Raw genomic sequence first — 22658 nt, 5'->3', positions numbered from 1 at the left:
ATTCAGTAAAAAATCTATAGTTAGAAAAGAAATAGTAAACCTAAGCTTTTTGTTTTGTTTTTTCTACATTTCATACTATTTTTTAAAAAAGATTAATAGAAATGATAAGTATCCGCCTAACATTTGAAGTGTCAAAATTTGGAATCATTTGTTGTTTTTGTAGATACTGTACTAAGGGCAAAAATATTCAAAAAACCCATTTTATTTTAAAGGAAGAGTAAAGGAAAGTTGAGATGGTCAGCAAGAGAGCAAACAAGTTAGAGTAGACTTGTGTAGAAGAAAAAGTATCCTCTTGGTTTTTTCCAATTAAAAAATTTTTCTTTTTAGTTTTATTTACAAGCAGACATTTCAATATATCTCATTGCTTTCTATACTGACAATGAGTTTATTCCTTCTCATTACGTTCCTTTGTGAATAAAGTCACTAGACAAACCCAAAGACCCTTTCATTAGAACTGAATTGTGAAAAATTATACATACTCTAAATAAAATCTAGTACTTTGCTTACAGTTTTAAATAATCTAGAGGTATGGCAATCCAGAGATTACTTCTGACTTTGAAGCCTCAAGGACCCACCTCTATCCAATACTGAAGCTATGAGATACACTTACCACTAAAAATCAAAATAGAATGCACAATCTGCTTAATCCTTTAAAAGTTTGCCTAATTCCTCATTTTTCACCTATTCATCCAGAATGCTTTCATAATTGGAACCAGGAGTTCTGATCAGGTATGGCTTGGATCATTAAGTTTTCCAGGTTCCTTCCAAATCTTAGATTCTAATATTCCAATCACCCAAATTCTTATCCCTATTAATATTTGATGCTCTAGAACTGTATACCTGACTTGTTTTGTTGTCATTGTACTGCGTCTCAATTTTATTCTACCCTAGGATTCCTTCCAACAACTTTTTTTTAGCTCTACCATTTTAGTGACCCCATTTGAGCCCAAGGTCACGCTTGCTAGTTAATTATTAAGTATCTGAATCTGGATTTGAACACAGGTCCTCCTAACTCCAGGGATGGTACTCTTATCCACTGTGCAATTTAGCTGCCCCCATTTGAGATTTTCTTGGCAAAGATACTGGAGTGGTTTGAATTTCCTTCTCTAGTTAATTTAATAAATATGGAACTGAGGCAAAGTTAAGAGACTTGCCCAGGGTAACATAGCTAGTAAATGTCTGAGGCTGGATTTGAACTCAGGTCTTTCTGACTCCAGGCCCAGCATTCTAACATAGACAACTACCTACTCCTTTATTGCTCACCTCTACTATATTCTATTGATACAACTATTCTTTTGTTAAATTTTCCATATTTTCCTTTCTATTTTAAACTGGGCAATCTACTCCATCTCAAATTTCACTACTTTTCCTCTTTCTCTAATGTCTTTTTCTTACCTATATTACCCCTCCATTTGTACTCTAAACTCTTCCTTAATCTTCTCCAGTGAGGCCTCACTAATGAAAATCTTAATAATGAGAATTAATATTTACATAGGGCTTTAAAGTTTACAAAGTACTTTACATCCCTTATTTCACTTGAACCTAAATAGCCTTAAAAGAAGCAAGCACTCTAGGCATTATTCCCATTTTACAGATAAGAAGATTAAATGCTAAGAGGTAAAGAGAACTGTTGGTTAAATAGTTAAATACCAGAAGGAATAATCAAACCTAGGTCTCCAGACACCAGGTCCAGTGTCTTCCTACTCCATGAAGCTGCCTTTTTCTCACAGATAACCATTTATCTTTCTACTTGTCATACCCCTTTCTATATTGGCTTTTTAATTAGGTATAGAAACACATATTCAGGTTTGTTTTCCATAACAACAACATAAAACCTTCTTTAACTTGCTTCATCAACCCTTGCTCTAGATAGCAAGGAAGACCATATTTAGGTCCTTTAACCTTTCAGTGTTCTGGTTAACTCTAAGACTAAAGGAGCTCCTCGCACTGGTGGGGGGAGTGTCCTTATCTATTCCTAACCCTGTTCAACTTCTTTATAACTGACAGATTTCTTGGGCTAGGTTTCTTGTTCTACTTCCTCTCCAATCAAAGAGTTACTGTATTTCTATTTGGATTTGAGTAACAAAGGAGAAGTACTGGTCATAGGCTATTTCCACCTCCAGCATCAGGGGTTAGTTAGGGACTTACACTCCTCTTTGCCTGTGGAAGTTACATTCAATTCTGTTGAAAGCTGTTGCTGGTTGGAGTTAACGGTTGGTGTAGTTAAAGAGGTATTACTGTTGTCACTGCTCATTTCTCCGGAAAACAAATCTGACTGGCCGTTGCTTGTACTGGGAGTGGAGTCATCATCTGGTTGTTTCTTCTGAAAATCTAAATAGAGGATAAGAAGTTGTTGAGAAAATGGTATCAATTCATAGAACCAATGGAGTACATCTATCTCCTCTTAGTAGAAAGATAATTAGCTATAGATGGGAAAATAGTATTACCAGTCAGAGATGGTTAATATGTTCCTTTGCTTGACTATATTCTTGATTATATATCCAGGGTGGAGATTATTGGGAAGCAACAGTAGTATTTTATAGAAGCATCAACAAACATTTTTAAAACAAAGGAATCAAGAAGAATTTCTGTAGATGCACTGGGTGGCAAAAGATACTCTTAAATGGGTCTTTGGAATTCCTTCAAGTTAGAAAGAAAGAGTATACATGAGGCTAAAAAAATACATAAAAGGCTGGAGAAAACTAAATAAAAGTAGAAAAAGCAAAGAGAAGTCTAGAAATCTGAAGGAAATTAAGGACTAGAGCTAATTAGTTTCAATTCACCATACCTCTACCACCAATCCTTACATTTATTAGAAAAATTGCTGTTAAAGATAAAAGGTATGTAAAGTGCCTTGTAAACCTTAATGCCCTACATAAATGCTATTGCTATGTTATTATCATGTAAAGTCTTCCTTCTCAAGTTCATTATTTAGAATGCCTGTGTTCCTCACCTAGCAAAAGATCTTAAAGGTTTATTTTAAAGTTGAAAAGAATGCTGGGTGTGCCTGGTGAGGATAAAGTAGAGTAACTCAGAATTCTGGGGCCTAGCTAGTGAAGTCTTGCCACTTGCCATTCTTAGCACCAGACTGACAATCCCCAATAGCATAAGCCAAGGCAATGTGATGTTGCATTTGCTAGTTACCATGGCATGAAATAAAGGGCTGTTAGGTGATAGTAGAGTGGCCCGAGTGCCAGGCCTGGAGTCAGTCAAACTCATCTTTAAATTCAAACCTGATCTTACTTGCTGAGTGACTGAACAAATCACTTAACTCTATTTGCTTCAGTTTCTTCATCTGTAAAAGGAGCTAGAGAAGGAAACAGAAAACCACTCCTGTATCTTTTCCAAGAAAAACCTCAAATGGGGTCACAAAGAGTTGGACATGACTGAACAACAGTAACTTGAAATCCCATGGCTGCTATGCAACTTCTACATTTAGCCTTTTTCTTCATGCTACTCTCCTTCCTGACTATTCTTCAATGTTGTATCCTTTCAAAAATGCTCATTATCTCGGGTATTCATAGGTACCTGAAATCCTTCTAAGAAAAGTTATCACAGAAATGAAATTAAAATACTGTGATACTGTTTCCTCAAATCTGTCTTGTCATTACCCCACCTCAAATTTAAGCCAATAATCTTTTATGGCCCTCCCATAATAATCTTTTTAAAAGTATTTAACAGTGAGATTGCAAAGAACAATGGCTGAGTGAGTCATAGATATACCATGTAATCTTCATCTTCCCTTACAGCATTATATACTGAGTAGGGTTCAATATAGCTTTATAATTCAACAAATATCAAGATAATTTAGGGGGTAGGAATACAAATAGAAAAAAGACCTAATCTTCAATAAGTTCACTAGAGTCTACTGCAAGAAAACAATATGTATACATATGAATAAAAAGATTAATAAGGATAATAATCTTTAATAAGCACTGCCAACTTGGGCTAAAGGAAGTTAACCTGGACCAAAAGTAGGGATTCTGAGTCACAGAAGGGAGGAAATACATTCCAGGCAAAGAAGATCAACAGTGGAAAGATATGAAGAAGTAATCTAGAATGTTGACTTTGGGGAATAACTAGGTAGATAGTGTTCCAGAAATGTAGTATATGTGATGGGAATAATATGAAATAAGGATGGAAAAGGAGCTTGGAATCAGAATGAGAGGTTACTTTGAATATCAGGCTGGGTGCTTTATACTTTATTGAGCAGGAGATAATATAGTCAGGTCTGCCTAAGAATATTAGGTATTAATATGACACATAAAACTGAAGAGGAAAGGACCTAAAAACAGGGAAATCAATTAGAAGGTCACTGTAGTAACAATTGAGATGAAAAGTGATATAGGCTAGAAGTATGGTGAGGCTATAGGGGTAGAAAGAACAAAGCTGATACAAGAGATTCATTGAAATAAAACAGACTTAGATAAAGTTTGGTGACTAATTGTAGATGGCAGATGAAGGAGAAAGAAGATAATAAAAAGATGACTGAGATTATAAACTTGCAAAAGGAAGATAGTGCCTTCAACAGAAATAGGAAAATTAGCAAGAAGGATGAAATTGGCAGAAATATTAATATGAGACATAACGATTTTGAAGTGTCTATGCAACATCCTACTGGAAATAAATATCAGGTGTACCACATTGGTGGCAAGTAACTAGGGATGTGGTGCAAGAGTTCAGAAAAAAGAATGGATTTGGATATTGGAAAGACAATTTTAAAAACTGAAAGTAAATATTTCAAAACTATAAAGAAAAGGCATAGTCTTAAAGAAGGGATATGAAAGGGCACCCTCCCCCTCTTCCCTACTTTGAAGGAAGTAAATCCATGGGTAAGGAACCTTGTCTATGTTTTTGTATTTTTTTCATAATATTTGTTGGTTTGGGCGATTTTTCCCCCTCTTTTGTTATATGAGATAGAAATTGGAGAAGGAAGGGATATGGGGGGGGGGGGGAGTTAGAAGTTGTAAAAACAAGACATACCAAGAAATTGTATTTAAAAAGAAAGATTTGGAAAGTATATGCACAGGATTAAGTTAGTCTATTTGGGAAAAAAATGAGATCATCAAGCAAGCAGAGTTGAAAAGATACACCTTGGAGAAAAATCATGCTTAGACAGGAGGTAGATGAACAAGACTTGTTAATTATGTCTGACCCTATTTGAAGTTTTCTTGACAAAGATACTAGCGCATTTTGCTATTTCCTTCCCCAACCCATATTATAGATAAGGAAACTGAGGCAAGCAGAGTTAAGTAATTTTGTCAGGGTCATGCAGTTAGTAAATATTTGAAGCCAGATCTGAACTTAAAGATGAGTCTTCCTGGCTACAGAACTGGCAGAACTCTTATCCACTGTGCAACCTACTGAAAAATAATTAAATGCAAGAAAGAGAACTAGTAGAAAGCAATATAATGGAAGTCAAGCTAAAATAATATTCAGGAGTAAAAAGTAATTAACAATATCAAAAACTGCACAGAGGGCAAGGAATATGATGAAGATCGAGAAAAAGGTCACAGAATTTTAAAGAGATCGTTGGAAAAGTCAGAGAGAGCAGAGTTTCAGTGATCATCTCTGCTTAAGGGGAAAAGCAAAGTGAAAAGATCATAGGAGTTGACTAGGCTAATGAAATATTTGAGAGATCACCAATGTAGGTTCTTGAGTCTCTGAATAAAAAGATAAGAAATGGGGAGAAGACCATGAAAGCCAGAAATTAAAAACCTTGGAAATGACACAGAGGCTAGTAGTTGACTGCAACAAGGACTTATACTGCATGATATAGACTTATGAAGGGTTGAGTGATGGTGGGAAGTAAAAGTAGCAGTGGGGAATGAAGAGAATGCTGAATCTGGTCAGATATGAGAAAGAAAGGATGGTGAAGAAGTAGAGGCAAAGAAGAGTAGAAAGAATACCTTGTATTGCAGGGTATGGAGTACAATAAGAGGTTTCAGAGATTGCCAGAAAAATAAGCCAGAGAAAAAGAATAAAAAGAAGTTTTTGTTAATGGGGGGGGGGGGGAGAAGATGGGGAGCAAAAAAAAAAGGTGACTGAGACCTTCAAGCTTCTAGAAAGATTAATCATGGCTCTGAATGGGGCTGAGGTTGTTAGAACTCCTGGTTTTCCACTCCAAATATGAGGGAAACTGTGGTTTCAGTTTGGTTTGGTGTCCAGTCCAATGTCTGGGCTGGTCTGAATGGATAAGGCTAGGCCTGTGGTCTAAAAACCAACATTTTCTTTTTTTTTAATTGTTTTTTTAATTTTACAATCCCCCCCCACTCACTTCCCTCCCCCATCCCCCTCAGAAGGCAATCTGATAGTCTACATTATTTCCATGCTATGCACTGATCAAAATTGAATATGTTGAGAGAAAATTCATATCCTTAAGGAAAAAATAAAATATAAGAGATAGCAAAATTACATAATAAGATTACTTTTTTTTTTTTAAATTAAGGTAGTAAACTCCACAATTCTTTCTCTGGATACAGATGATATTCTCCATCACAGATACCCCCAAATTGTCCCTGATTGTTGCCCTGATGAAATAAGCGAGTCCATTAAGATTGATCATCAATCCCTTGTTGCTATTAGGGTGTATAATGTTCTTCTGGTTCTGCTCTTCTCACTCAGCATCAGTTAATGCAAATCCTTCCAGGCTTCTCTGAATTCTCATTCCTCTATTCCTTTCTAATAGAACAATAGTGTCCCATAACATACATATACCACAATTTGTTCAGCCATTCCCCAATTAATGGACATTCACTTGATTTCTAATTCTTTGCCACCATAAACAGGGCTGTTATGAATATTTTTAAACATGTGATGGTTTGACTCTTTTTCGTGATCTCTTCAGGATACAGACCCAGTTGTGGTATTGTTGGATCAAAGAATTTTTATTGTCCTTTGGGCATAATTCCAAATTACTCTCCAGAAAGGTTGGATGAGTTCACAGCTCCACCATCAATGTATTAGTGTCCCAGATTTCCCAAATTCCTTCCAATATTAATCATTATCTTTTCTGGTCATATTGGCCAGTCTGAGGGATATGAGGTGGTACCTCAGAGATGCTTTAATTTGAATTTCTCTAATCAGTAATGATTTAGACCAATTTTTCACATGAATTTACATTGCTTTGAATTCCTCATCTGTAAATTTCCTCTGCATATCCTTTTACTATTTATCAAAAAACCTAACATTTTTCAAAAATAAGATATACTCCCAGAACATTCAGCAGTTGGAATAAGCATTCAGTTCCTAATCTCTGAGTCCCTGGATGCACTAGTTCTTTTGGTGCCTCAGACAATAAATGAGATTTCTGATGTAGTTGCTCAAGTTTCTATTGGTAGTCATTTTTACCCCCCAGGGCAGGTTCTCTATTGAAAACGAATACAGAATGGAAGGAACATCATAACACTTTTCAAATAACATTTCAGAATTTTCACAGTGTCTCATAGTTTGAGGCATCAGTGTAATTAAGTTGTTTAATTTAATCCAAATATTTATTAAGTGCCTTGAATGTATTTACAAGGCACTCTACTAGGTACTTGGGATACAGAAATGAAAAATGAGATTCTATGCCTACAAGTAATTTAAAGGGGAAAAGAGTTCTAAGAGACTTCTAAAATCAACGAGTCCAATTCCCTCATTTTATGGATAAGAAATCTGAAGGAGGAAGATCTATCTGTACAAAAACCAGAAAGATTTGAGCCATGTTCTTTGGCTCTGAATATAGTACTTTTTCCATTGCACTCCTCCATGACCTGAATTTAAATAACCAAAATAAAAATAAATTAGTTAAAGAAGAAAACTGAAGTGCATTAAAAATTTTTGAAGAAGCAATCATGTTTAGTTGGTAGAGATCTCAGAAATCACCATTAAAAAGGTAGTAGCTGGGGGCAGCTAGGTGGTGCAGTGGATAGAGCACCAGCCCTGGAGTCAGGAGTACCTGAGTTCAAATCTGACCCCATACACTTAAGAATTACCTAGCTGTGTGGCCTTGGGCAAGCCACTTAACCCCATTGCCTTGCAAAAAAAAAAAAAAGGTAGTAGCTGGGCTCTAAAGTAAAAATCCTTCCAACAGGCAGAGGTAAAAAGAGTGTGCTCTAGGCACTAGAGACTTGCCTGCACAAATGCAATGAAGTGGGAGAGGACAGAGTAGTCTATGCAAAAAAAGAGAGAGAAATTCGGACTCAATCAAGGGTTCTTAGACATTTTTTTGTATTTTAGCAATCTTGTGAAAATTATTGATCTCTTCAGAATGTTTTAAAATACATAAATACATTAGGACTACAAAGGAAACAAAATTATGTTGCAATATAGCTATACTTATTTTTAAATTTTTTCAATTGATATTTTATTTTCCCAATTACATGTTACGAAACTTTTTCAACATTCTTCCACATGTATATGCATATTTTTAAGTTACATAATTTTTTTTCTACCCTCCCTTCCCCTCAATGGTAAAAAGGTAAATATTGTACATACACATTTGTGTTTTAACATGTTTATAAATTAGTCGTTTTCAATGAAGAATTAGGATTAAGGGAAAAGAAAGAAAATCATGAGCTAGGAAAGAAATACATAAGAGAAATTTTTAAAAAGTGAATAATGTTCATTCAGATTCTGTAGGGTTTTTAGTTTAGTTTTATTTTTCCTTCCTCTGGAGAGGGATAGCATTATCCACAGTCCCCTAGGTTGTCTTAGTTCTCTGAACTACTGAGAAGAGCTACATTCAATAAGGCTGATCAACTCACAATGTTGTTGATAATATATACAATGTTCTCTTGGTTCTGCTCCCTCTACTCAGTTCTTGTAAATCATTCCATGCTTCTCTTTATAGTTCGAGCAGTTGTGATTTCTTATAGAATAATAATGTTCCATAACATCCATATACCATTAATTCCCCAAGTGATGGGCAGACCCTCATTTTCCAATTCTTTGCCACTACAAAAAGAGCTATATAATTATTAATTTAAAAAAACTTCATGAACCCCAGGTTAAAAATCCCTAATGATGATTTCTAAGAATTTCTAGCATCAACATTCTAAGATGCTATGTGAAGACAATTTAGTCTTTTCATTCTGGGTCTTGTGGTGACACATGCTGCTCCCACCTTTAAGCCATCCTCTCCTCTGACTTTCAACTCATTCACAGTACCCTTTAAATCATATTCATTGCAAATAAAACTGCTAACTCAGAGATAAGACTAGAACTTTGAGGTAAAACTAAGGGCAGCTAAAGGAGGAGCTAACTTGAAGAAAGTTGAATTTCTTAAAGCTGAAAGAAGAGATATGATAATTCTACCAGTCATACAGATACATGAAAACCTTCCCAGCCTAGAAGTAGATCACTAAATAATGGAAATCTTCATGTTACCTGCAGCAATGCTTTGACTTCTGGCATATATTATCTTGCATTTGACTGCCCTTAAAGAAGTTAAAAACTAAAAGAAAACGAAGGAAAAAAATCTTTGTTACTGTATTCTAGTAGAGATCCATGCAACCCTGAAAATGCTTGAAAACAGTCAACAGTAAAGATTTGTCACTGCCAAAATTAAATCAAAAATCATACCTGATTCCATGTCACAAATGAAATTTAATTTTGGAAATTTCTAAGCATAAATTGCAGATCAAAGATTTTTTAAAAAGATTCTAACAAAAAGTATTATGGTTATATACAGAAAAGGAAATGGATGTTTGGGTTTTACCTTCCCTAGCATTTATAAATAAGAAGAAATCAAGGCCCCTTGTGATAGTAGACTTATCTCTATTACTCCTGCTTGGCCTCCTTCTTACCCCCAGTAAGTTAAGAGTTTCAAATATTCTTCTACCTGTAGGTGGTCTTTGCCTTCTGGACCTATAAAATTGGCAATAAGTCCACCAACCCTGAGTTACTTTTAGAAGTTACTGACAAAACCATTAGAAGTACCTTGCCAATTTATAAAGCAAGCTTTTATCCTTCAGATTAAAATCTTGAAGTACAATATCAATATTGTTTATAGTCTGACAGGACCCAGATGCTTGACCCTGGGGTCACAAATACACCATAAATTTAGCTAAGATTTAGAAAGCACCCTTGTTAGCCTAATTATCTTGCTTTATCTGTAAGATTCCTGCTTCCTCCCAGGATTGCCTCCCCTTCCCAGATGCAGCTGGAACCATAAAGATAGTAAATTTCACTCCCTCAACCCTGTGGGAAGCCCGTGAATCTGTGACTCCCTCTGTCTCAGGAAACATGTTAAGACATAACACAGGGACCCTGACCCTTTCCCACTGTCTAGTCCCCTATCTATACTGAACCATATGTTTACATGTTTGTAGTAATATGACAAGAAAATATATCTAACTGCTGTCTTTGCTACTATAAAATGCTTGCTCTCAGTACCCCCCCCCCCAACACACTATAAAACCCTATACCCTGAACACTCAGGTACTGTCTGATTTGGGTATTCTTTATCCCCAGACAGTCCCCAGGAATATTAAAGATCTCCCAACTTATCAAATTCTGGTCTCCATCTCGCTCTTTGGGTTCAACAATCTTAATAAAATTCTTGTAGCTGGGTGTTAACTTCAGTTAATAGCTTCAACAAAAGTAAACTAAAAGAAGCATTAGCAAGAACCAATAGAGTTGAAATGAATAAACACTTTAAACAACTTAATATAAGATCCTTGAAGGGAAATTTGCCTTGACTGGAGTAATTTTGAATTGGTACTATAACTATTCCAGTTTTTCAAAGTTGAAAGTCCTGCATTACATTTTTCACTAAAAAAAAAATTGCTTCCTACCTGATCTTTAATAAAGCTCTCAAGATTTCTTGGTTTACTAATCAAATTATTTCAAATGACTTGGAAAAGCTACATTGAAGAACCTGTTTTCTTCCATTTTGCTATCATAGGTAAACAATGGTATAATTAAACAGTGGTGAATTAGGTTTCACCTCCATTCCTTATGAGACAATTAGGTGGTGCACTGGGTAGAACACTAGTCTTGGAGTCAGGAAAACAGGAATTTGAATCCAATGTCAGACATTTACTAGCTGTGTGACCTTGGACAAGTCACTTAACCCTGATTGTCTCACAACTAGGGCCATCTCCAGTCCTGATTCACATCTAGTCACTACTGAACCCTGATAGCTCTGGAGGAGAAAGTGAGGCTGGTAAACTTAGCACAGCAACCCCTAACTAAGATCCAATTCATGTGCTTTCCATGGCATTACATCCTCTGATGTCATGGTCTTTGTTGAGAACAAAGGACAAAACATCAAAACATCACCTTTCACCCATTCTCCTAAATTCATAAAACTTCAAGGTGCAGGTAAAACATGAAGTTCTCCCATGAACATTGACTTTCATTAAAATTACTGCAAAACTGATTTCTTTATGAGAAAGGAGACTCTTAATTAACTCTTAATGTACACATATTAGCCACCTCTGTCAGACACAGATAATGTTAGTATAAATTATTCCTGGGCACATGTTAGCAATAATACTATTCTTATTATTCATCCAGTATGACCAAGTACTCACAGGACTCAAAAGATTTCTCAAGATTTCTCTTTATTGTTTAGAATTACACTGCTTAAGCTACCAACTACTGTAATCTGCCTGTAGGGATCAATAATGTTAATGCACTAACAAATTGATATGATGGCCTAGAAGTTCAATCCTTCTTCAAAAATATAAGGAGCTACCTTATACCTATTTGGATAGGCTAATATGACAGAAAGAAAAAAAATGAAAAATGTTGGAAGGAATATAGAAAAAAGTACAAAAACTTAATTAAGTAGAGCAATTTGAAACTCTGCCCAAAGGGCTATAAAATCATGCCTACCCTTTGATCTACTAATGCCACTGTTATAATGATCTATATTCCTGAAGAGATGAAATATAGGAAGAAAATAATCTTTATGTATAGGGATATTTAAAGTGGCTCTTTTTTGGTAGGGAGCTGGAAGTTGAAGGTATACCCAGAAGGTAGGGAATGACTGAACAAATTGTGGCATGTGACTGAGAGGAAATGCTATTCTATTATGGGAAATGATGAACAGGATGCTCTCAGTAAAAAACATACATGAACAGATGCAATAGGAAATGTACTTTATACAAAGTAACGGCAATGCTGCAGTATGATCAGCTGTGAATGACCAACCTTTTCTCAACAATGCTGCAACCCAAAATATCACGTGAGGGCATACGATACAGAATATCATCCATCCTAAAGACAGAGCTGATGATGTCTGAATCCAGACTTCAACATGCTTTTTTTCCCCTCACTTTATTTTTCTCAGGGGAGGGTTATGTTTACTTTCACAACATGACTTATTTTTTTCTTAAAGAGTTTATTCATTTTGAATTTCACAATTTTTCCCCCATTCTTGCTTCCGTCCCCCACCCCCCACAGAAAGTATTCTATTAGTGTTTACATTGATTCCATCACAACGTAACTATTACAATAATGTTTTTATAATTACACATTTTTAACCTATACTAAGTAACTTGCTTTCTCAATGAGAGGGAGTGCAGTTTGGAGCAAGGGAGAAAATTTGGAACTCAAGGTTTTAGAAGTGAATGTTGAAACTTGTTTTTGCATGTAACTGGAGAAATAAGATAAAAATGAAATTAATAAAAATATAAACCAAATCAGAAATGAATGTTGTTGCTGATAATTCCGAATTCAAACTCCTGCAAGTAATTGGTTATTTAATCTAGGTTACCACTGAAGCTATACAGTGCCTGGTGCTTAATAAATTGCTGACTTGACACCTACAGAAACTTGCTTCTAAGTGTGAAATAGCAAAAAAACCCAGTTATTTTGAAGATTGCTCACTTCCCACCACTGATTGTACAGACTATGACACTTCCCAAGTAATTATATGTCATAACTAATTTACAGGGCATAAATTAACATGGCAACATTACAGCAAACAAGAAATAATCCATCAGAATGACAATACCATGCATAAGATATTTTTTTCATTGTAGTCAAACTACAAAAAAGATGTGGTTTTTTTTAACTTGGAAAATAAGACTTCTGGAAAATATGTAATTAAAATAGTTGGAACAAGGGGGGGTGACTAGGTGGCACAGTGGATAAAGCACTGGCCCTGGAGTCAGGAGTACCCAAGTTCAAATCCAGCCTCAAACACTTAATAATTACCTAGATGTGTGGCCTTGGGCAAGCCATTTAATCCCATTGCCTTGCAAAAACCTAAAAAAAAAAAATAATAATAACTAGAACAAAACAAAGAAAATGAAAATAAATATATAAAATTGAATGGCCAGCCAAGTAAAATTAGCAAAAAGTACAGCTCAGGCACTACAAAGATTAAAAAGAAAGGGTGATAGTGGTGGTGGTAAGGAACTAAGCAGCAGACAAAGGAAGGGACTTGATAAAAATTTAAACTTATAGTTTACATCTAGATACTGGTATTGTCCTACAATTTTATCTACTCAACAATATAGTGTGTTCTATGAATTATCTATCATAGCAAGAGATGACATGGGTTACTCAATAAAAGTAAAAGTTGGAAAAATCAAACTTATACACTGTCGGGTTGATTTTAGTCCATCCATGGTCAGAAGTAAATTAGACTAGGCTCCCATGAAGTTGGGTTTCAGATGAAAAAACTAAAAACACACACCACTGATCTGGTTATCTATTATTCCCCACACTTACTGTTAAGGCTTTGATATTAAAGGGTATAGGGAAGAACATGAGGAAATTTATGCAAACTAGGTTATATGAGAATCTATTACAGTTTCATAAAGATTCAAGTATTTTAATATACTGAGACCTTTAGTTGATATTGACTTATTTAAAATACTATGTCAGTTTAAAAGAATCACTTTTCTCCAGGATTTAAATAAGGTCCAGATGTGAACACAAAAATATCAAATAACTTAAACCTGGCTAATTCAAAATTTCCTGCATTTTAACTTAGTAAGTTTCCTCCCTGCTCTCTCCATATTGGCTTTTGGGGTGAGGGGGATTTAGGGTAGGGGAAAGAGAGCAAGAGAATCCTGGGAGGGGATCAAACCTAAGGTACAAACTCATACTGGGGAAGTACTCAGCATCAAAACACCAAGCATAAACATCAAGACTGATTAGGTATGAGAGAGTATACATGTGCATGTACAGAAATACACACATACTATGTCATTTTTATATTTTCCATTTCTTTTAGCTCAAACTGTCACAAAAACAGCATTAACCCCCATATAAGATTAATTTATAATCACCTTATAAAAGGTAATGAAGAAATAATTACATCCTAAGACTCAGAGATTTTACTAGACATATACTATTCCAAAGAGGTCAACAACAAGCAGAAAGGCCTCATCTGCACCAAAATATTTATAGCAACACTTTTTGTTAAAGCAATGAACTAGATAAGCAAAGTATGAGATACAATGGTAATGGTATAATATTATGAAGCTTATGTTCTTAATGGTGTTGGTTACAGAAGGAAAGCTTGCTAAGTGGAGAATGGTTCAAAGCCAAATTTTCAGGTCCAGTCAGAAGCAAAGACCCCATCACTATAGTCTCCAGATTTCTGGTATAGGGTTAAACCATACACTCCACAGATACTTCCTGGAGTCCAAGCAGATAACACTCCAAGTGGAAGCAGAATTCCCAAAGTTTGCACACCCGGTCTCTTGGTTTCTGAATAATTTTGTAGATGGTGGCACTGACAACATAGTACCTTTGTGCCTGAACTGGTGCTGCCACTGAGTGAGGACAGGTATCCCTGCAAACCCAAGACTCCTACAAGATAGTGGCAGTACTTTAGTTTTCAGACCTTTCAGCACTGGAGGAGGACCAAGGCCAATCTCTGTTTAATCTGTCTTTGTCATAGCCATATGTTTTTTGTTCTCTTCTGAAGAGGACTTGTATGTGAATGCAGAGTTGCCCAAAGTCATCCACCTCATTCTCTTTTCTAGCCATCTTAATTCAAGTAACAAGACAAAAGTCAAGATTACTGTTGAGGTCTGGAATTTTGTGGATGAACTTGGATCTCTAATATCTGACAAGCTCTAAACACTCTACAACACCTACTTTAGTTTCCCTACTGACCATTCGAACAAACTGCTCTCATCTACTCATTACAACCATGAACATAAGTGTGGCATGAGAAGGGAAGGAAGAGTAAAGGAACAGAAAGATGCCAGGATCCCCAAGTTGTCTAGATTACAATAAGATTTTAGTCTTCACTGGCGATAACAGGGAAGCCTTTGAAGAAAAAGCAAGGAAATTTTCAACTCAAGACATATTTAGAAACAAAAAAATACACATATACCTACCTATACATTGGATCCAGAAACTAACAGAAAGACAGCAGACAGTCACATAAACACAGACACAGACACACAGACACACACACACATAGACACACTGATGTGCACACACACACGTCCAGTGGATCTAGATCTCTTCATTCTAATCTATCTGGCTCAGCATTGTAAGGGTCATCTAGGCCATAGTTTCCATACTCTTTCTGCAGGTCCACTCCTGTCAGAAATAATATTGTCCAAGGCTCAAATGCTCTTAGTTCTATTTGGCTAGATGGATATTGGAGTTAGACCCCACTAAGGTAAAAATAGGTGCTTGAGAACTGTACCCAAAGTCAAAATGAGTCAAAATGCTAGGTACTCCACAAATATCAAAATGAGATAAGTCTCTGTCCTTAAGAATATTAGATTTAATTAGGCAATTTGAGATTTTTTAGGGAAATTCTAACTAAGTAAAGGAGCATTTGTACCAGGTAGGATGCATATATGGGCTTTTTTTTTAAAAGAAGAATTAAGAAGGAAAGTTGATTGACAAGTTTTATAATCATAAGAAATTAAGAAGAGGTGGCATGAACTATAGAAAAAGATGTTATCATCAATAACCAATATGGTGTGGTTATTGACCTACATTGACCTACAGGATGTCTATCCTGGAGAGTGAAGTCAAGTAAACCTTAAGAAGTATTGCTGGGGAGGCTAGGTGGCGTAGTGGGTAAAGCACCAGCCTCGGAGTCAGGAGTACCTGGGTTCAAATCCAGTCTCAGACACTTAATAATTACCTAGCTGTGTGGCCTTGGGAAAGCCACTTAACCCCATTTGCCTTGCAAAAAAGAAAAAAAAAACCTTAAAAAAAAGTATTGCTAACAATAACAGTAAGTCTTGTGGAGGTGATGGAATACAACTGAACTATTTAAAAACCTAAAAGGTGATGCTATTTAAAAGTTTTGCACTCAATATGTTAGCAAATTTGGAAAACTCACCAGTGACCTGGATTGGAAAAGATCAGTCCCAATCCCAATCCCAAATCCTAATTCTAAGGAAAGGCAATTCCAAGGAATATTCCAATTTTTGAAATGAGCTCATTTTACACACCAAAAAGATTATGCTTAAAATTCTGCAAGCTAGGGGCAGCTAGGTGGCACAGTGGATATAGCACTGGCCCTGGAGTCAGGAGTACCTGAGTTCAAATATGGCCTCAGACACTTAATTACCTAGCTGTTTGAGCCTTGGGTAAGCCACTTAACCCCATTACCTTGCAAAAACTAAAAAAAAATAAATAAAACAAAACAAAATAAAATTCTGCAAACTAAGACTCAGTAATATGACAATTGAGAATTACCAGAAGAACCGGCTAGTTTTTTCCAAGGAGGAAGAGGAATTGCCAATATTTGTTGAATTACAGAGAAAGCAAGGGAGGTTCCAGAGAAACATCTACTTCTGCTACTTCTGCTTCATTGACTACACTAAAGCCTTTAACAGTGTGGCTCATAATAAAATGTGGCAAATCATCAGAGATAGGAATATTAGGGCATGTAAGGCCAAGAAGCAATAGTTAGAACTGAATATGAAACAAGTGAATGGGTTAAGATTGGAAAAGGCTGTATACTGTTACTTTATTATATAACTTTTATACAGAGTACAAAATGGAAAATAGCTGACCACATGAATCAAAAGTCTGAATTAAGGCTGTTAGGAGATACAGTTTCAGATATGCAGGTTACACCACTCTGGTAGCAAAAAATAAAGAGGAATTGAGAAATCTCTTGGTAAAGGTGAAAGAAGACAGTATAAAAAGCTGGCTTGGAGCCTAACATTTTAAAAAACTATGATCTTGACAACTGGACCCCATCACTTTCTAGCAAAGAAAGGAAGAATAAATGGTAGCAGTCTCAGATTTCATATTCTGGGCTCTAAGATCTTTACAGAGAGTGACTAGAATCATTAAGTTAAAAGTCACTTGAATCTTGGAAGGTAAACCATGGAAAATCTGGATAACTAAAAAGCAAAGATTTCATAACACTGACAAAGGATCATATAATCAAGGTTATGGATTTTCAATTAGAAATGAATGGTTATCAACAAAAATGTACATACCCTTTGATCCAGCAATACCACTACTGGGTCTATACCCTGAAGAGATCATGAAAAAGGTTAAAACATCACTTGTAGAAAAATATTCATAGCAGCCCTGTTTCTGGTAGCAAAGAATTGGAAATTGAATGAATGTCCATCAATTGGAGAATAGCTTAATAAACTGTGGTGTGTTTGTTTGTGTGTGTGTGTGTGTGTGTGTGTGTGTGTGTGTGTGTGTGTATGACAGAACACTATTGTTCTATTAGAAACCAGGAGGGTTGGAATTCAGGGAAGCCTAGAAGGATCTGCTTGAACTGATGCTGAGCAAGATAAGCAGAATCAGAAGGACAGTGTGCACCCTAACATAAACATGGGGGTCATGATCAACCTCAATGGACTTGCTCATTCCATCAGTGCAATGATCAGGCACAATTTGGGGCTATCTGCGATGGAGAATACCATGTGTATCCAGAGCAGAGAAAGAACTGTGGAGTTTGAACAAAGACCAAAGACTATTACACCTTTAATTCAGGAAGAAAAGCTGTCATCTTATATAATTTTGCTATCTCTTATACTTTATTTTTCTTCCTTGAGGATATGATTTCTTTCTCATCTCAATCAACTTGGATCAATGTATATACCATGGAAACAATGTAAAAACTAGTAGACTGCCTTCTGGGGGGTGGGCGATGGGAAGAGGGAAGCAAGATTGGGGGGGGGTTGTAAAATTCAAAATAAAGAAATCAATTTAAAAAAGGAATGAACAGCTATGAGTTGAAATAAAAGGAAAGTTGGAAAACCTCAGAATCAACACTTGCAAATTGTAGTGTTGGAGAAGACTTTAGTGTTCCTTAGGTTGTAAGAAGATCAAATCAGTCAATACTTTAAAAATTTTAATTCAATCTATTCACTGGAAAGTCAAATATCCAAGCTAAAGCTTAAATTCTCTGGCCAAATAATGAGAAAAGACCAAGATGTTGAGAAAGATAGAAGTCAAAAGTCGAAGATGAGATGAATAGTGTCACAGAAACATTAAACACGAACCTGGACAGACTTCCAAGAGATAGTGGAGGATGGAAGGGTCTGGGCATGCTATGGTCATAAAGTCAAAAAGAGTTGGATACAATTGATCAACTGAACTTGTGTATTGGGGAGACAGGACAGGTGAATAGAATGATATCAGAGTAGGCACTACCTTCCTGGTGTATAATTGGATGTTATATGAAGCAACCAAATAGAATAACCTACCTAGAGGTAAAGTACTAAAGCTAGTTAAGAGTAAAGGGGAGGGCGGCTAGGTGGTACAGTGGATAAAGCACTGGCCCTGGAGTCAGGAGTACCTGGGTTCAAATCCGGTCTCAGACACTTAATAATTACCTAGCCGTGTGGCCTTGGGCAAGCTACTTAACCCCATTTGCCTTGCAAAAATAAAAAAATTTAAAAAAAAAAGAGTAAAGGGGAGAAAGAGGGAATGGGAGAGTGGAGAGAGGAGAATCACAAACTCAGAAGAGATAACTGATTTGAGAAAGATGATGTATGTAGAGAACAACATGCTGAGGAGGAAAGAGGGAAAAGAAGGATAAAAACCATTGAGAAATTCTGAAATAAATCCAAAAATGTGATTTCTTTTCCATCTTTTAACATCCTGAACTTAACTTTTAAAGTGAACACTTACATATATTTTGTAAAAGAGAGGGGTGGGGATTATTAAACATAAAACAGAATTTTTATTGTATAAAGCTTGTTTTGTTTTCAAGTATTAGTTCCACGTGTAACTTTCAAAGGTTTTCTGCTTGTCTGTGACTCTAGTTTTCCTTCTATTCTTTTCTCTTTTTTTCTCTCATTTTTTGAAGGTTTGGAAACTTGTGTCCATCACCTCTTCCCTATCTAAAAAAAGTGTATGGAGGGGGCAGGGGAGGGAGAGAAAAATAAATCCTTGCAAGAAATTTACATAAGAAAGCAAAGAAATTCCCACATGGAATATGTCCAAAAATCTATGTCACATTCTGTATCTTGAATGCAGATTCATCTCTCTCGGGGGGTGGGGGGGTGGCATGGCTATTTGAGTACTCTGAAATCATAACTGATGGTCCTTACATTTATCAAAGTTCTTAAGTTTTTCAAAATTGTCTGTCTTAGAATGCTACTGTTTTTATAAAAATTGCTTTCCTGGGTCTGCTCATTTTCCTCTAAGTCAGTTCATATAAATATGTCATCCTATATTTTCAATAAAATCATCCCTTCTATCATCTCTTATGGTAAAATAATAATTTTTTACATTCAGACATTTCCCAATTGTTGGATTTCAGGAAATAATCTAACTTAGTGAAGGGGCAATGTTGACAACCTAGCAATGATAAAGTTCCTCTACTGGCAACCAATAAATCTCTAACACTCTAAACAAATATATTATGATATGAGTAAAGTCTACCAAGATTGAGAAATTTGTGAATCACAACCTTGTAAAGTTAAATGTAAAAACATTCTGATAAGGCTGGAGGATTTTAAAAAAATAAAGTGTAGAATGGGAGAAAAGGGAAAAATTTCCCTTTAGTTACAAATTCTCTTCATTGTCTATTTTGACTTAAACTCTTAGGGTCCTTTAATGAACTCTGCCATTTAAAAAAAAATCCATTTTTAAACTAATTTTTCTTCCACATTCTTCACAAATCCAATTAAAATGGTACATTTGCTTCATTTTTGTCAGTACGATTCACATTTTCAAATATCTGCATCCAATAAAATAAAAGGTCATGAGGCTTTTCACCAAAAGCCAATGGGTCAATACAAACCAAGCCAAAGATGAGAATCTTCATGGTTCTAAATGAAAAGCTGTACTTTCCCTCTAATTTCAGTGGAAACTATCATTTCTGCTCAGTAGCTAAAATAAATACCAAGAATCAAGATTCAAGGTATTTCCATTCCTAACAATCTGACTATATCAATGACAATGAGTCCCCACAAATAGTTGACTGAGATCAAATGGTCAGTTTTTACTTTTCAAAGTAAATTTCTAGCAACTTCCAACCATCACCATTCTCAACCCTTAGAGATTTCCAGTTTTCAGAAATGTTACTTGTACCCACCCTTCAAATATTATAATCTAATCAATACTGAAACTATGAAAAAAATCAAAATTGGCTCATCAGAAAAAGAAGTAAACTATGGAGAGAACACTGAGAGGCAAAGTGTTCAAACAGCAATTGGACTTCTAAGTACCCACTTTTTCTTTTTTTTTTTTAACTCAAAATGAAGGGCTAGAGTGTTATTCAGAAACAATTCAGCACTATTTCTGTACTTCAAAAGGGTCAATGATCTAAATTAGACCTATAATTTAAAATTTGTGCTATTCTGACTCATATAAACCAGACCCTTGTAAAGATAAATTTATTCTGGAGAGATGAACAGTAGGACAATTATAAGAATATCTGTCGTTAAGAGTCATGAAAATATTGGAAATGGTCTCATGCAATCCATGCAGAAGTCATCATTTTATTCCAGGCTCTAGCAGTCTCTAATTTCTTTAAATGAATTAAAAGAACTCCCCTGAAGCCTTTCTGATCAATGCACTTCCTGGTCCAAAAGATCCAAGTTCTAAAGTGATAAGGAAGGGGCTTAAGCAATAGGGATTGGAGGGAGCGGTAGTTTTCATTCAACTGCTCATGCAAGGAATTCTTTTTAAGTTTAGAATACTGTGATAATCATTAGAAAAACTTTCACAGGAAGGTCATAACTTATGTTGTTGTTCAGTCATGTCCAAGTCTTTGTGGTGCTTTGGTCTACAGCACCATGATGTATCCATACTATCCATGGAGTTTTCTTAGTATCATAACTAACAGAATGATGCAGGAAGAATAATTTATTCAGTTACTGGTATCTTTATATATATATATATACATATATATATATAAAATTTTGGGAGAAGCATATAACAACAACTAGTCAAGGGGCTAACACTTTGCCATACTTAACTCTTTTTTTTTCTTTTTCTTTTTAGGTTTTTTTGCAAGGCAAAAGGGGTTAAGTGGCTTGCCCAAGGCCACACAGCTAGATAATAATTATTATTAAGTATCTGAGGTCGGATTTGAACCCAGGTACTCCTGACTCCAAGGCTGGTGCTCTATTCACTGTGCCATCTAGCCGCCCCTTAACTAACTGTTTTAGAACAGGCACTTAATTGCAAGTAACCAAGTATCTACTAGGATATTGCTACCAGTAGGATTTTGATGATATTTCAATGAAGAGGGTCCTAATGAGTAACTGAATTAGTTCAAAAGTGATTTCCCAGGGGAACCTTAAAATCTGATATTGTACTGGATACCAAAAACTATAGTTTTATGGACTATAAAGTAAGTATAACTAAAGGAGAGCATTTTTCAATACAATTTACTATACAAAGAGCTCTTGAAGAAAAAAAAGATATACAGATGAAGAATTTGGACCCTAGAGTTTCTGGAAATTATTATAAACTTTCTAAAAAAGTTTCTTATTTCTTTGGTTTTAGAGCATTTATAATTGCAGTCAATTATAAATATCTTGACATTTGAAAAAGTATTTTTTTAAACATAAGCATTTTATTTCTTATGTTCTCAGAATAATCACTAGTGGTCTAATTCAAATCATAGGGAAAAAGCAGACATTTTTACAATAAGAGAATCATATAGTTTATGGATCTTTCTTTTTATGCAACTTGCAAGTATTTATATTATATATTCATTTTATGTGATTAACCAACTTGAGATAGTGTGTTCACTGGGAAAGAACATTTGTGGACATTCTTTAAAAGTTTTGAAATGAAAATGTCAGTTCTTAGTTATATATGCACAGAGTATGTGTGTGTGTGTGTGTGTGTGTGTGTGTGAATAGAGACACATAGCCTTTAGAAATCAATAGGCATGATCTGAATGAACAAAATGAATCAAAAGAAAAATACTTTTTAACACTTAAGAGCAAAGCAAAACTCAGTGAATTCAACTGTTTAGATTCTAGTACATATTTTGAAAATGAAATCTCAATGTAAGTAAATCTAATTGGAATCATGATGCTAGTTTTTAAATTTTTTTAAGAAAGCATTTTAATTTTTCTGTTACTCTTGAGAAACATTCTTCAAGCCTAGTCGTGATTTAACAAAAAAAGGACCAACTTTAACATATATATAAAATTTCCATAACCTCATACATCAAAATGTCAAAAAACCACAAGAAAGAAAAACTGACCTACATTTATGAAGTCCCCAAAGGTCAATGTGAAATCAACTTTTCAGTGAAACCATAAGGTATAAAATTTCCATTTCCATTAAATTTT

The 22658-nt window shown here is 35.3% G+C and overlaps 1 protein-coding gene across 3 annotated transcripts in view; it reads right to left on the bottom strand.

Annotated features, from left to right (window-relative positions):
* ZFAND3 (zinc finger AN1-type containing 3) overlaps positions 1 to 22658 on the bottom strand; it is a 348505-nt gene that overhangs the window by 100829 nt on the left and 225018 nt on the right. For all 3 annotated transcript variants that reach the window (XM_074236842.1, XM_074236840.1, XM_074236841.1), the window contains exon 3: positions 2149 to 2331. In XM_074236842.1, coding sequence (XP_074092943.1) covers positions 2149 to 2331 — 183 coding nt within the window. The remainder of the gene's footprint in view (positions 1 to 2148; positions 2332 to 22658) is intronic.

This window comes from Macrotis lagotis, chromosome 5 (genome assembly GCF_037893015.1).
Source record: "Macrotis lagotis isolate mMagLag1 chromosome 5, bilby.v1.9.chrom.fasta, whole genome shotgun sequence".
NCBI lineage: Eukaryota > Metazoa > Chordata > Mammalia > Peramelemorphia > Peramelidae > Macrotis > Macrotis lagotis.
This window is presented reverse-complemented; position numbering and strand designations above follow the sequence as displayed.